Below are 16,845 nucleotides of genomic sequence, written 5' to 3'. Positions count from 1 at the left end.
ATTTGTTTCACTTACTTTCATCTTTGATTAAGCTAGTTTTTCACTTTGACTCTGAAAAGTCGCTAAATATAGAAACAAAGTCGCTGAGTTGGCAACACTGTGTGAATGTAACCTATTGGACGCACGTAGGCCTAAACCGTAGCCTAGCAACTAACGAAGAAGAGCGAACGTACTTTTGCAAATTAAAAGTCTGCGGAATCAACTAAATTTTAAAAGATCGTGTGGTAGTAAAACAATGACACATGAGTCGTCATCTGTGTGAACTTTCAACCCCACAAAAAGGGCCTTGAATTTATTTTTTCAGATTCACAAACTTTCAAGGATTTCAAGGACCTGTGGGAACCCTGAAAATGTCCCTCCTAAAAACCTCTTCTGATGGTCCTCGAGGTGTTCCCGGACAGACGGGATATATAGTCCCTCCAGAGAGTTCTGGGTCTCACTCAGGGACTCCTCCCACTGGGACGTGCCAGGAAAACCCCACAGACAGGTGTCCAGGGGGATTCCTGATCAGATGTCCGAAGCTCATTTCGGCCACTTATTTCCAGGATCTGTTTCTTTCGCTCCCGATTTAAACCTCCTGACTATTAAACCCATACATTTTATAAAGTAATTTGTTTCAAACCTGATCATTTTTCAAAGGTTTTTATGGCTCTAGCAAAATTGTTTAACTAGAAGAGAGGGGAAAATGGCTTTTTGCCTCAAAATGGCTGCAGACCCTGTGACTAGTCAATCCAGCAGGTGATTTATTCTGCATTTATAACCATCTGACTGCTGCCATCAATTGCAGTAACTGGTTTGGTGTACTAGCTGTTGTATACGAGTCAACAACAAAATATTAAAAACTTTTCTGAATGATGGCGAGTGAGGACAGCTCTGAGGAAGCACACAGCTCAGCTAACGGAGCAAATTTAAGCTGCTCAGTTAACGGAGCAAATTTCTCCATTTTGATAATGAAAATTAATACAAATGTCCAGAGCTACAAGTCCCCAGGAGGGCTGAAAAGGAAAAGCTATAAGACGACACTATATGTTTGTTAACCTCTGGGGAATAATTTTCTTAAAAGTTTTAAATAACACCCAATTAACTAGAAACAATGTGGACCACACAGTGCTGATGACCTTTTCTATCACACATTTAATGAAAACATGATACATGACCGTATGGTATCTAGTAAAGAAAAACCCACTAAACAAGGCCCTCAATGAATCATTTCGTTTATTACACCACAACATAAAAAGGCCAGATTAATGGAAATCCATCCGTTATGACCTCAGCAGTATCTCCTTGACAAATTGCTCTCATCCAAAGCCTCCACCTGTCATTCAGGAGCAGCATCAACGCATCTCCTCCATGTCCCGATCGGTAGCTCTGACACAGCTTCCTGAGGCTGTGGGGATTTATTCCTACCACGAAAATCTCTATCGAACCATTTCCGAACCTTCTCCACCACTGACTGCTTCGGCTCTGACCGGCACAGACGCAACCATTCCTAACCTTACAGTAGGAATCATACAAGACTACTGCAGGAGTAACCTTTCCAAAAACAGTTAAACATTTTTTTTCAAAATAAGACTGACCAGTGCATGTTTTTAGACCTGAATTTCAGATATTTCATATCCAGTTTCCCTGATTTCAGGATTTATCCCAACTGACATGAGATCAAAGAAGTGTAAAGCATATTATGAAAATCTCTTTATCCAGGGCTCTATCTTTATATATATTTTTACTTTGGCCACTTTGTCTTAACATTTTTTCTGTTTTATTTCCAGTACATGAACAGTATTTTTTTTTTTCATCCAAGTTAGCAGAACAAACTGTGCTTGTTCTTAAGTCCAGGAATTAGGGTTGCAAACAATCGCTTTACGATTAGTTGTTGAATAATCCGCTTGGAGGGGCTTTCTTTCAGTGTTGTAGTGTGGCCGCCACCCAGAAGAGGGCGCTGCTGCGCAAACGAAAGGGGAGCCAGACCATGACGGTTGTAAAAGAAGTAATCATGGCACAAGCGGTCCAAACGCAGCCCGATGTGTTTTGTTTTCTTTCCTAAAGAAAGTATTCCTGGTCCATTGCTGCTATTTCTTTCCTGAAGAAGAAGAAGAAGCCACCAACAGAGCTACTGCTACAATAATTCCAAAAAAAAAAAGAAAGTCAAAAACAAAACAACTGGACTTGTTTTCCGAAGTTTGAAGACGTTTCGCTTCCTATCCAGGGAGCTTTCATAATTCAAAAAGTCTGGAGTAATATTATCATGCATTACTGTAACCCTTATTGTATTTCATTAATCCGCTAAAGCCCAATTAGCCTGAATGAAGTGTTGTTTTGGACACATTAAACGTGAGTGAAGTGATACAACGGTGTATGGTGCTGCTAATTTAGACACGGAGTGTTCATCCAATATATTTATCAACTTTTCTTTGTTATTCCATTGACGCATTTGAGTTATTTAAAAAGTGACAGTGGGCGAAATTAAGTTTCTGTCGGGCTGATTCCATGTTCTCTTACTCTATTCTTCTGTCGGCCGTTACCTACAGGGCAGCTTCCTCGATTTGAAGAACAGATAGCTAAAATAATAATGATAAGATGCAAATGTGTGCAAAAAAAACGTTCAATTTTAGCCCATTTTCTTTAAACGCAATGCACAGTTTTGTTTTGTTTTTTTGCATAGAAAGTACTCCTGGCATATCGCTTCTGCGTTTAGCTGCAGTTTCTTTACTGGAGACCACCACTGATAATTGCTACCATTTACTCTATGTCCTCTCTTTGTGTTCCTATCCCACGAAAAAGTACTCCTGGCCCTTTTTATCATTCCTAAAACCAATTTAAATGTCTTAACAGTGATTGGATTGGCTTAAATCAGCATAATAAATACCTACTATGTGTAAGAGACCAAAAACCGCATTGAAAGGCCTTCACAAAGAACGGGCATGAAGGTGAGTAAAACCCCTGGAATAAATCTTTGTTAGTCAGTTAATTAATCAATCAGAGCCAGCCTGGAGTGAAGTGGCAGGGTGGGTCATTTCTGAAGTTTTAGGGGCACTTTGCTGCACTTTAAATTAGGTTTAGTTCAACAGGCTTAATGGAGACAGAGTAATCGCATGAAAATCAGCTGTGAACAAAGCAAGGTAAGCATAAACTGCTTCGGAGCTCAAAAGCTGCATTGATTTTTCATCAAGTCCAGCAAACTGTGAGAGCAACGCATTTAAATAGTTCTGGCGCCTTGCAGCAGAGTGAACTGGACCAACCAGCAGCTTGGCCAGTCACTGTGACCATGAAGGAGAGTCTCAGGAGGAGACAATCAAGGACAGAAAAGTTAAATTCAGGTCATGGAGCCGAACAAAAAAAACCAAAACAAAACCCACTAAGGCCCGAATGTTTGACGGCTGCTTAATCTTTTCAATCAAAGCTCTTTAAACAGCTGCGAGCAACGCCCAGCAGTTTGTTACGCAACGGCTCCTAATATGCTCCAGTGCAGGAAAACATCCTAAATATGGGATAAAGATCCCCTCAGCTGTCCACTTCAGCGCAGAACATGGAAATCAATAAGCGGCCCAGCAAATCCCGGCCAAACGATTGCGTTAGGGAACTTTTTAGAAGTTTAAACGAGGATAACTGCTGTCACGCTAATGGCTGACAATGCTGATGTGCGAAGTTAGCACTGATTAAGTCAAAGATCTGGCCTGATTAAATATTAACTGACTCCCGTCAGAGCTTATTTAAGCCAACTCTTTGTGAAATCCCCTGTAAGGTCTAAAATAAAATAATAAATGACTCCATGGAGGATTGCAGCCTTAGAAAAACTGATTAAAACAGAACTTGACAATCCAGGAAGAGATCATAAATAGCTATCAGCTAATTTAACCTCTCTGCCACAACATTTAAAACCAGATTCCCCCACAGGCTGAGTGTCACTGTCAAGACTGACAATCACTTTACGTGTCTGACGTGTGATGGAAGAAGAAGCCCAAAGTCAAATCAAAGCCTGGAAGGACACTTAATATATAAAAAAAAAGATCTGATTTTACAAACGTATCAAAATAATTCTGGGTTTCTACATCATTCATCACATTATGAAAATTGATTTTCATACTTAAATTTTAATTTAATGAAAATATGTCTATGTCCTGTACAGCACAATGGCTTAAAGAGAACATAAAATCCACTTTTTTAGCCCTTAAATACATGTTGTTGTACATGCTGTTGACCTGAAACAGGATCCTTCAGCTCTTCTACTGGACACCAAGCTGCTGTTTCCTTACAGCAGCGGTTCCTAAACTTTTTTTAGCCACGCAGTCCCACCGCCAGTTTCCCTGTTCCTGTCTGAATATGCGCTAAACTGCCTCTTTTAAATGAACTGCACCTGTCTGAATCACAAAAGTATTACAGCTGTGTGTGTGAACATAGTCAAGAAACCGCGTCTTCCACCAATTTTCCCTCTATTGACGTAAACAGCATGAAGTGAGGAGAGAGAAAGGGACATTTTCAGATTTCACTAATTCGTCTCATTTGCTCTTCCTCGCTGTGAACAGTAATGGCTGTAATAACGCCCCCTAGGGGCTGGGAGGTATATTGATATTGAAAGCCAGAATATAATTTTTTTAAATAATCGATATTAATCTTTGTATCGATTTTTATGCACAACCCTAATATACAGTACTAAATGCATAGAAGATGACAACTTCCTCTATATTTCATCTAAAAATGACCCATAGAAGACGACTTCTTCTAAATAAGTACATTCTTGTGTGAATACATATTTATTAAATTTACAGTTTTTGATATACATTTTTTACAAGAGAAAAGTTTATTTAAACGTCTTTATTGTGTGGGGAAAAACACTAATTGTTTAATTATCAGACCGCCATTACATTTTTCATCCCCCGTACCCTAGAGGCAGCTCCACATCTTGGGAGTCCCTGCCTTATAAAGTTAACTCAAGACAAGGAAACAAATTGTACTTTTATCCCCCTCATATCCTTTCAAATATCTCTACATATGCCTCCTTTAGGCACCGTCATATGACAACTGACAAAAATCTGTATTTGTATGCAGATTACTATTATTTACTGTTAAATAATTCAGAAATGTCTGTTTCCTGAATTTTTAGAACCTCCCTTTCATTCCCAGGGGAACCTTCAAGAAAATTTGGACCAGTTTTCGTCCCTTTATTCCACACGAGTCCTGCGGTGCCACACGGAGTAACTAGTTGCTTAAATGCACCAGGTCAGCTACCAAAAGGATATCTGGAGATCCTAATTCCCTGACTGACCTTGTTAAATCAGGGTTGCATGTAGCATCAAGGTAGACGGCCTTAATAAAATAAAAACCCGTGTTTGACCTTGAACCTTTTTGCATTATTTGTGGTTGTTCTAGGTGTGTGTGTATGTGTTTGTCACCTGGAGTTGCAAAGATGTTACGACGCTGTGAGGAGCAGAAGCCCAGCAAGGGGCAGGTAGACAGCAGGCACCCCCACAGGGTAGCCACACGCCTGACGCCAGGGCAGGCCGGCAGGGGCAGCAGCCCCCGGTCCAGAGGGACACATGGAGAGCAGCGGGGTACCGAGCCCCCCCGATTCAACCCCGCCACCACATCTCCCCTCGCAGGTCAAGGCTACAACCCCAGCTACACGGCGCCTACACATGCCCCTGGCAGCAGAACTGCACTCAGGAGGGGCAACTCCCCACTGAAGTGCCCCGCTTATCCACAGAGGCCGGGAATCAGAACGACCAAAAATATTTGGACCACTTTTAACCCATCTTGTCCTATAGCCACGTCTAATCTGGAATATTCTTGTTTGTGCTAAAATTATATGTTCTGTCATTATAAAACACAAAGCAACTGGACTTGTTTTCCGTAGTTGAAGACGTTTCGCTTCCTCTCCAGGAAGCTTTCTCAACTCAAAAAGTGAATAAAGCTTCCTGGAGAGGAAGCGAAACGTCTTCAACTACGCAAAACAAGTCCAGCTGCTTTGTTTTTTTTTACCTTTTTTTGTAATGACCATGACCTGGATGACTGAGAATCTTCACCAGCATATATGTTCTGTCCTCGGATTTTTTTCATAGATTGGCTAAAATGGGATAAAACTGCATCTTTGTTACATATAGATGCTACTTGAGAGAAAAAAGATCCCATTTCAATTTAATCATTAATTAACTGTGTGTCAAATTTACATCAAATTATCAGATTTAAGAGCCTGTGAAGCTAAAGTAGGACCTTCAGAAAGCCTATAAACGTCTTTGTTAAGACTAATTTAAAAGATGACAGGAATGTCAGATTGTCTGATATGTAAATAGTGGAAACAACAGGTTTAATCCTGACTGGATTGGAGATTCTTCAGTTAATGAAAATAAGACAATGTAAAAGTGTGTTTTATTTTTTTTTCTTTTGCTCCCTCTGTGAAGTTGTAGATATGAGTACTGGGGCAGCTGTTGTTATACCTAAAAATATACCACAATCTGTTGTCCACTGTGGGAAAAAAAAACAAGTCCTGCAGGAAGCTCCCGTTGGGGGAAACCTGCCAAAAGTGCTTAAAGAAATCACACATTAAATCCAAGCGAGGCGCCTTCAGACAGACGGCCCGGCTGCAGAAAAGCGGTTCAAGCGGCTAAACTATCCAACATCCATCCTAATCAGATGGCAAGGTCTGCAAATCATTCACATTTATTTTAATAACTTCAATATTTACATTACATTAAATAATCAAGTTTATAAACAGGATTTTTCCTGTTTAAATGCGTAAAAACTCATCGTTGCAGAGCTCTCCACCGGTGGACTAAAATACTTCAAGGCTCTGGAAATGTTTAATGTTAAAAAGACAAAAGGATTAAGCACTTAGAAGAAATATAAATGCATCACTCAGTAATGACGCAGCCTTGTGTGGCTCTATGATTGTTCTATGTTTAAAATCTGTCAATGTCAGTTTAATTTAGAAAGCACTTCACAAATGATGAAGATTTGCACAATAAGAGCAACAAAAGGGGGAAATCTACTACTTGTGTTCAAAAAAAGATAACAAAATACAACTAATATTAAAGTTGTCATGTTTGGATCTTGACCTCTGAGTTTTAAAGCCCGGCAATATAAAAAATAAAATTTTGCATGAAACGTTTAGTTAACGGATTTTAGGTTTTAATTGATCGTTTTATTTTTTCTGGTAAAAATCGAGTGGCAGGATTCTCTGACAGAGAAGAATTATCTACGCACAAATATGAAGAGTAGCAACCAATAACAATTGAAGGTTTTTACACAAAAACCTCAAAAAAGAAGCCAAATATTAAAGGTTTATGACAGCAGTTTGATTAAGCCCAAAACAAATTTGCTGAATGTCCAAATAAGATGACTTCAGCACCATTTTCATCAAGACAAAGGAAGATGCAACTGATAAGTGCTTTAATATCATTTAGACAAGTTTAATTAAAGCTCCAAACAACCCTTTTTTATTTTTATGGGCAGAAATCATAAAAACGTCCCCAAGGTTTGCAACAGACATTAAAGCCACCACAAAAAAAGACCGGGCCGAGAATGCAGCCCTGAGGAACCTCCCATGTAATTGTTGCTAACGTATAATCAGAAAACTATTGAACTTTATGCAGTTAGTTCAAATCCTTTTCTGAATACATCTCATTTTAAAAGCCCGTAAATTAAATTCTCTGTATCCTGGTCATGGCAGCAGCAGGACCGCACGGTTGCTGCTATTTTAAAAGGTTTATTTTTTTTTTAGGTCCTCGGGCGGTAAAAGCTGACAAGCTAGTCTGACGTCTAACATCCAATTTCAGATGATTTTGGCCATTTTAAACAAGTCAAATTGAAAATCTATCACTGGGACTGAACAAGAGGTCAACCGATACGTCAGCTGATATCCATTTATAATTTTTTTCCATGTATTGGCATCGACTGATATGTGCAGCACATGCATTGCCGCTCCCTCGCTGGCAGAGAGCGACAAGCAATATTGTAAGACTTAGTGCCAACATCAACAAGGATAAGTTTTCAACTTTTAATGTAGTTTTAATTTTTATCTGACCTTTAAAAGTCTGTCTCTGTCTCACTGTGAGCGGGGGAAACAGCGATGCGTGTCGTTTCTGTGTCTAAAAACCCACTTGTTATCTCCAGCTGGTGAGCAGCCACCACTCTGCGTACATTCGACCCCATGGAGAATCAGTTTTCTAAACTTTGTTATCATTGTGTCCTTTTAAACATGTAAATGGAGGAATAAAAAAAACGATATTGGCCTCAAGAATAGGGTCCCAAAGAAATCGGCAGCACATATCAGGTATTGGTTAGACCGATGTCAAAAATATTCGGTATTGGCCTTAAATACAATAAATAAAATGTATTGGTTGATCTCTACACTGAAAATTACGTTAGATATTAACAGTCTAAAACTTGACAAAAGATGTTTTGCCCAAGTGGACAACATCCATGTATTTATGTGAAGTTAACTTGGTTTGGCCGGTCAGATGCATCAGTCAGCTGTGGCTCACCGGTCGGCTTCATCTTCGGCAGGAACTACGAAATTGATATGAACACCATCGTTTTACTACAGGTAAGGGAACCATTACAGATGCCGTCAATGAATCTCACTTTAAAAAGCCAGAACTTGCCCCTTAACACAGAGTTTTGCTGCTTCTGGTGTCTAACAACACAGAGACATAATAAAGCCACGTTCTTTGAAGCGTTTATGCTCAACTTCAAAGCTAAAGAGTCTATTTCATATTTGACTCCAAGCAAAGGCGAATGCCTGATACGAGGACATCCATAGAAATGAGCAAGACTCACTTCAGTTTGGAGAATAAACCTGTTGCTTATACAACCAACACCCAAATACTTTAATCATGATGGCTGAAGACATTTCACTTCCTAAGAAGCTTTTTTGTTTTGTCTGAATAAACTCATGATTTCACTAGGCTGGCATTCAGTAACACATATTTAAAATGAATAGACGCAACGTGCACCGACCTAATTTGTTTGATTTTTGTTGGGAGTTATGCAATCAAGAGTGAAAAATCTAATTCATGATATTTGTTCCAATATTGTTGAATATCTTTCTAAAGTCAGTCTGCAAAGTCAGTAGGGGTAAGGAGGGAACAGAAACAGACTCCTCATCATAGCTGTGAGGTCTTTCTTCAGAGAGATAAAGGTCAGATTAATATATCATAAAAGTTTAGCTTTCAGCAGTCAATATTGAGCACTGCTTCCTCGATGACTCTTACGAGAGAACGCAGTATCAATCCAACAGCGAGGAAGGAGGGCACCTCGACGGCCTGCAGCTCCGTTACACCCAGCGTACCAAGGAGACGCGGTGGACGCTCGCCGAGGGACATTTGATGGTTTCCTCCGCACGGTGGGGAACAACTAAAAACAGCTGCTCGATAATTTTCAGTTATTATTCTGGTTTGTGTGGCGTCTGAGCCTGAAAACACACAGTCCTGACTCTCTCTGGCAAGGCAATGTGTTCTAAACGGTTAAAAAGGCTCCAGAAATATCCATTTACTGCATGTTTAGGTGTTACTGCATCAATAACTGTCTAAATATCTTGAGATAAAACAGATTTGAAGTCTTGTTTGTGTCAAAAATCGCCGTTTTATTGCCTCAAGCTCATTTCGAGTTGACAGAAAAATCAGTTTGCCATCTCAAGATGAGATCTAAAGCTAACTTGGTTGATTTCATTGCATTATCTTAAAATAAAATGTGGTTTTGAGCAAATACGGTTGCATTATCTTTCAAGAGAAAGACCTCCATTGGTTTTGTTGTGACAAATCTGCAACTATCTCATTAAAATTTAGGGCTAATTCTTGAGACATCCTTGACAGACCAGTGCATTAATGTTGTATATTATCCCAAAGGTGCTCTAGCAGAGGACGGTGAACAATGCAACCGAGAGTAAAACAACTGCTTAATCTTTGCAACATAACCCTGTCACCCTGTCATCTTTTAAATAAAATAATAATAAAAACTAAAAAAAAAAAACAGGTTTCACCTCAGGAAATAATGAGCTCATGATCATCAGAAAGCAATTGGGTGGGAAGAAGTGTAAACTTCTTAAATCCTAACTCAATACCTAAAAATTAAAACTGTCCTTGTCTGCCAACATCCATTGGGTATTATTAAAATTATTATAATTATCATTCTTAACAGTTTGGAAATGGCAAAAAAAGAGGCATTGTTAAGTGTTGAGAAAGTAAGAAACTAGTTTTAGAGACTGCAAGTGTAAACACACTGAGCAGAGATAATAAATCAGCATTATTTAAATCAGCTCCACCGGAGATAAAAGGGGGAGAAAAAATGTCATTTATTGGCTTTTTTCTTTTTGGGTAATTCTAATAAATGCAAGCCAGGACAAGGAGGCGAGAGGGACGCTCAGAAATTACACAGGAAGAGCAGCAGATCTGTCACTGTCATTGTTCAAAGTTAAAGCTCGAGTGGAAATCAGTGTTTGTGCCGACTTCAAGGACTTTAAACCATTTCCTGGAGACTGCAGAGGGTTTTGGGTCAAGAGGAGGAAAATGTTTGGCTGAGGTCTGAACAGATATTTCAGCCAACATTAACGTTCTGCATATCCTGCTGGTATAAAGAAGTCATTAAAATAAATAGAGATATACTGGAGAAGTTTAACTGGCCCTAAAATTATTTTAGAAACATTACTATTTAAATTTAATAATAATAATAAATAATACATTTTTATTTGTAATGCACTTTAAATTTTAGACAAACCTCAAAGTGATGCAAGTAACATCATCAAAGCAAGATAAAACATCAGTGAAAAAAAATAAATAGTGCAACAACATTATTCTGCAAGGTTAAAGCTCAAATTCTCCTGAAACGAAATGTTTTTAGTCCTTTGACATTATTTTGCCACCACCACACCCAATTAGGGAGCTAAAATATCTCCAAAGCTCCCCGTTAGAGAAGTGCAGGGAAAGCAGCGCCTTGGGAATTACCAAACCTCGTTAACAACAATTAGACTTCATCCAAATGGCTTCTGGTTGATTGGGAGGCATGCTGGGAAAAAAGCCCTTTCTGTCCTACCATCACAAATGTAAACATGGACTTTGCTAAACTCTGCAGGGACTTTGTGCTCAGGTTAGATGAGACAAAATATTTACCTTTTTCAGGAACACGGCATAAACACGGTATAAATGTCATCTGTAAGGTCCGGTGCAGGATCTGTGATGCAGTGGGCCTATGTCAGGTGTAAATGTCGCATGGCATCAAGAACTTTTTGAAATACCAGAACAGACTCTAAAAGAAATCTGAAAACAGGCCGTCACTGGATCTTTCAGCAGGATGATGACCCGGTTTACCAGGACATCCTAGTCCTCCTAAATCCTGTAGAAGTCCCACAGACTAGTTAAAGATCCCGCTCTCTATGCTCCAACGGCAGAGGACGCCAACAAGGCCAGCCATAATGACATTTAAACAAACAACAATTTTTCTTAAAAATAAAAGTACTCTGAAGCTTTGTTGCTTTTTTCAACAATTACCGTATTCTTCGGACTATAAGACGCACTTAAAATCCTTAAGTTTTCTCAAATATTTATGGTGTGCCTTATATATGATTAAAGTTGTGCTTAGTGACTGATTTTATGTGGTACAATGCGCTAAGAAATATGTTAAAATATGTAAGTACGACGCTCAATGGATATTAGGAGCATTACGGTACACTGTGTCACTACCTGATAGGACCCCTGAGCTGTCTACAAGACTGCCTGACTGTAATGTAGAAACTAGAAATGCATTCCTGTAAGGCAGCCCGTGGCCAGAGTACAATAAACCTAAAAAGTTAATTGAATATAAAAGTTACGTTTATTTTGGCCTTATGTTAGAAACAGGGCAGTGTAGTCCAGCTACTCTGTCCTCCCAGCAGAGACGGATAGAGAGCTGTGGACGATGAATATTTAATCCAGTTCAATAATATTTTATTTATATAGCGCCAATTCATGAAACATGTCATCTCAAGGCTCTTTCCAAAGTCAGATTCAATCATATTATACAGATTCCATCAGATCCTCCAGGTTGGTGAGAAAGTTTCCTCTCTAAGGAAACCCAGCAGGTTGCATCAAGTCTCTCCAAGCAGCATTCACTCCTCCTGAAAGAGCGTAGAGCCACAGTGGACAGTCGTCTGCATTGTTGATGGCTTTGCAGCAATCCCTTGATGCGGTTTATAATCCGTATTTTCCTACGCTGGCAGCTTCATAGTCAACATGAACAATATATCCACTATCCCTCCTCTGCACGTCCAAACAATCCTGAGCTGTCCCTCCGGTTCTAAGTGCGGCCTCTTGTCCAGGCCGGCGTCTCAACTGCTTAAACAGAGGTTAAATTCAAATACAGAAACAAAATCAACTCATGTCTCATGTTGGTCACTCCTGATAAACATCAGCTCGTGTTTCAGCGTATCTCTCTGTGGCAGTGGTGTCCAAACCAGTTTACCACGCGTAGTGCTAATCATTTTCTTTTTATCTGCCCAGCAATAAAATTAATTATTAATGCCATATTATTAGAAAAAAAGTCTCTGATCTTGGCCTTAATACAATGAAATTAGGTTTCCTAACTATTTGGGTCAAACGTTCTGCATTTTGTTGGTAGAAAATGTATTAGTGTGTTCCCAGCAACAGAAATGAGAACGTTCTTCTAAAACGCTGGCAGCCATGTTCGATGGATGTTGTGCCCAAGTCTGTTTTATCGGTAAAATGTCTTAGACCCTGCTTAAAGAAGGGTAATAAAAGAAAAAAAGAAAAAAAGAAAAGAAAAAAAAAACAGTGTTGTACCAATAATAGGCCCGTTTACACTACACCTAAAAACCGAGCCATGCCGAGACCAGTCTGAGCTTGGATCAGTTACCCAAGATAAGACGGACGTTTACACACAAGAGTTATCTCGGTTATCCCGGTTCCTTGGTTGCTCCTCGCCTCCTAGTGGCGATCTGCGGTACTACCGCTCCCTGGAATTGAAGGCGGGACCGAGCAAATCAAAATGGCGGCACCAGTAACATTCTGGATGTTATGGTTAGACAGAGTCGGCTTTTGGGAAGTGGATAAGACAAACAAACGTCTAATAAGGATTTACAGACACAGGAAACAACGACAGACGCTGAGGTTCATCATGCTGCTAAGCAGAATCATCTCTGGAAACCGTGTGGCACGGTAAGGAAGCTAGTATTATTATGAATGTCTGAAATTTGTCTGAATAGAGTGTGAATCGGGACGTGCAGCCAGACACGCCGGAAAACCAGCGGACAGTCAGCTGACTGTAAGGGGATGACGCAGTCTGCTCATGCGCTCTTTATCAGAAAACCGGGATAAAAAAAAAAAACAGGCCGAGACCTGCTCAGGAACTGGTCTGCAGTTAGCGCGGTCCGGTTATGTCTAGCGCGGTCCAGTTCAGTCTGCTGACCGTTTACACACAAGAGTTATCTCGGTTACCGAGCTCGGACTGGTCTCGGCTTGGTTAAAAAAGTGTAGTGTAAACGGGCCTAATATCACCTATAAAAAAAAAAAATGCAAACAGAGGTCATCTGTAGCAGCTCCATTTGGAGGAGGGCCACACATTTTTTTCTAAAGACCGCAAAACGGCTCTGAGGCCCCACCCTGGACACCCCGGCTCTGATTTCCAGTTCAGGGACTTGGACTTCCCTGAGGGACCCAGACAGGTTGGAGAAAAAAAAAACAAAAAAACATCAACACTTACCAGAAACACCCTGTAGGCATCTTTCCTGGTGACGGAGCCCCAGCAGGGGTCCGTGTCGTTGTACTTCACGCTTCCAGCGCTGCAGGAGTGGTTCCCGCTGCAGGTAAACACAAACAAGCAGAGCCTGTTGTTAAACCTCTAGTTGAGTTACAGACGATACCGAAAAAAAACAACTGTATTCTTATAGGGTGAGGCGATCCGAAAAGATGCTTTTGCACACAAGAAAACGTAACTCCTACTACCACCGGTAGCCCTAAATAGAAACAAACAGCCTGGACGTCTCAGTTAAAGCCCACGTTTTTGCCTGCAGCAAAGTCAAACGGCTGGAGCCTCTGTGGACGACAGCTTAATTAGGTGAAAATGGGTCAGCAGGAAGGGGAAGATCATTAGATTAGATTTTTTATAAAGCTTGTATAATAACTATTAGGTCTGCATTTTCTGCCTCAGGACTGATCTCATCTTCTGCTCATCCTGATTTTTGTTTTCAGTGTTTGAGCCACATGACGGCGGTGCGTGCACATGCAGCGGCTCTGGGCTCTCCAATTCGGCGCTTTTTTATTCCTTATTGTGTGAACGTTACAGTTTGCCCTTTGTCCGTCCATCACTGTGTGGGTCGGCTCGTCCACCAACCAGGACCGGTCCAAACTGCAGTAAACAATCAGGTCTGCAGGGTAAGGATCAGGAAAAGGGCAGCTAACATCTCTGCAGACCCCACACATCCTGGACACAAACTGTTTTGACTTTTACCACCAGGGCGGCGCTACAGAGACAGTTTCTCCCTCCAGGCCGTGTCTCTGATGGACACGATGGACAACCTACAGCCTGATTAGGCAGGCAAAAATAAGTTTATTGCAATTTCATAACCTCTCCTTTTTCTTTTCCCTACATAAATAAACAGAAAATGCTGTTTTTCTTATTGTAAAAACAGTTTTTTTTTATTAATACTATTTTTATACTGTATATCAAATGTCTTTATGTTGCAAGCACAAATTCCTCTCAGCTCAAGTTTGGATCTTGACCTCTGAATTTTAAAGCCCGACAATAAAAAAGAAATAATAAATAACATTTTGCGTGACAATCAATTAAAACCTAAAATCCGTCAACTAAACGTTTTATTTTTTCTGCTAAAAATCGAGTAGCAGGTTTCTCTTTGACATAGAAAAGAATTATCCACACACAAATATGAACAATAGCAACCAATAATAATTAAAGGTTTAAACACAAAAACCTCAAAAAAGAAGCCACATATTAAAGGTTTATGACAGCAGTTTGACTAAGCCCAAAACAAATCTGAATGATTTGCTGAATGTCCAAATAAGATTACTTCAGCACTATTTTCATCAAGACAAAGGAAGATGCAGCTGATTAATGCTTTAATGTAATTTTGACAAGTTTAATTAAAGCTCTAAACAACCCTTTTTATTTTTATGGGCAGAATTCATAAAAATTTCCCTACGGTTTGCAACAGATATTAAAGGCATTACATATAACCAAAAAAAAAAAAAAAGACCGGGCTGAGAATGCAGCCCTGAGGAACCTCCCATTTGATTGAAGTATAAGCAGAAAACTATTGAACTGTATGCAGCTAGTCCAAATCCTTTTTTGATTGCAACTCATTTTAAAAGCCTCTGTGCAAATTCTCTGTATCCTGGTTGTTAGCATGATTTCAGCTGAGATAATTCTGTACAAAAATACAGGAAAAATTTAGTTTTGTTTTTTGGTTAAAAAAACCCATTTAAAGCTGATAGAGCTATTCATGGTAAATTATTTAGCGTCGGATTGCTCTGAAGAATGACCTAAAGATAGCATTAATTGTTCAAACAGCAAGCGAGGCTGCAAAATGTGCCTCTGCAGAAACTGTCTGCCTCAAACTTCCCCATTTTGAAATAAAATATCAGCAAATATCCTCGGGCTCATTGTCACAGGAATGGTTCGGTGTTTGAAATCTGTCACTCGAACCTGAAATTGATGAAAAACTAAAAGGAAGCAGGGATTTGGTAAACAGCAGAGAAGCAGTATGAACAGTAATAAAATTAACCTGCATCAAAAGGACTGAAAAACGCCTCCAGCAAGAATATTAATGTCAAAACCCTCAACTGTCACAATCATCTCCACAAAATAAAAACACCAAAGGGGGATCTGGGATATTTGTGCCAACTACACTCTGAAGGGATGAGCTCTTAACTAAATAAAATATCTTATTTTCAGCATTGCAACCAGAGTTGCAATAAAAACCTTTCTGGAAGCAAAAGGCAAGAAGCTGCAAGAGGTGAGCGGGTCTGCGCGCTTCTGTCGACGAAGCTTTATTGCTTTATTCTACGAGCTCAAGGAGGTCAAACCAGGACCAAAAATCCTGACAGCAAGAGGAGGAGCAAACGTTCAGAATAAAATGTTTTATTATTAAAAGGCTAAGGCTGGTCTCACCAGGCGACTTCCATGAGCGATATGGGCACGGCGGCGGCGTAGATGGCCAGATCTCCGTACAGATAGACGATGATGCAGATGTAGAACATGTTGACGCCGACTGAAACACAGAAAGGATGAAGACGTGAGGGAACCGGGGATGCGTGACGAGCAGATTCATTAAGCAACACGAGCTCAAGGGGTGACAAACAAACACATTTTTCATACGCGGCGGCCGTCCAAACGCGTCGTTGTGATTGATGACTGAACGTTTAAACCTCGGCATCGATTTTAAAACTTCCATCTGAGGAAGCCTCTGGAAGCCGCCGGTGCATCTTTTTCCCTTAATGAATAATATTAAGGGATTAATTATTACCCTAATGAGTTCATAAGGAGAAACGTCTATCGGCTTTAAAATGTTCTTTCGCACACCGGACTGACGGGCCCGGCTCAGATTTCACCAGCAGAAACGTCGGCAGCGCGCTGCACATCCGTCTGCCTGTTGATTTCCTGAACGAGGGGTGAACCGCCTAACTGGACCGCTCAGATGATTCGTTACTGGCCAGGAAATCAGAGCGTAGGGTCCAATAAAAAGACAATAAACAGATTTACATCCTCTCCGACGAATATGACTCTAAAAAAAAACCAGAGGACTGAAGGCACTTAAGTTTTAATTGAAGTTAAGAACATAAGAAAGTGTTTTGAGGATTTACAGTTTTTAAAACAGTCTTGAACTCAGAACCAAACTAAATTACATCT

The 16,845-nt window shown here is 40.1% G+C and overlaps 1 protein-coding gene across 1 annotated transcript in view; it reads right to left on the bottom strand.

Moving 5' to 3' along the window:
- The window catches only part of LOC105932820 (transmembrane protein 104), an 81,086-nt gene that overhangs the window by 39,620 nt on the left and 24,621 nt on the right, over positions 1-16,845 (bottom strand). The window contains exons 7-8 of the mRNA XM_012872109.3: positions 16,108-16,207; positions 13,684-13,780 (exon numbers count right to left, since the gene is read on the bottom strand). Coding sequence (XP_012727563.1) covers positions 13,684-13,780; positions 16,108-16,207 — 197 coding nt within the window. The remainder of the gene's footprint in view (positions 1-13,683; positions 13,781-16,107; positions 16,208-16,845) is intronic.

Source organism: Fundulus heteroclitus, chromosome 16, assembly GCF_011125445.2.
Source record: "Fundulus heteroclitus isolate FHET01 chromosome 16, MU-UCD_Fhet_4.1, whole genome shotgun sequence".
Lineage (NCBI taxonomy): Eukaryota > Metazoa > Chordata > Actinopteri > Cyprinodontiformes > Fundulidae > Fundulus > Fundulus heteroclitus.
Note: the sequence above shows the minus strand (reverse complement) of the source record. Positions and strands in the feature narration are given on the sequence as shown.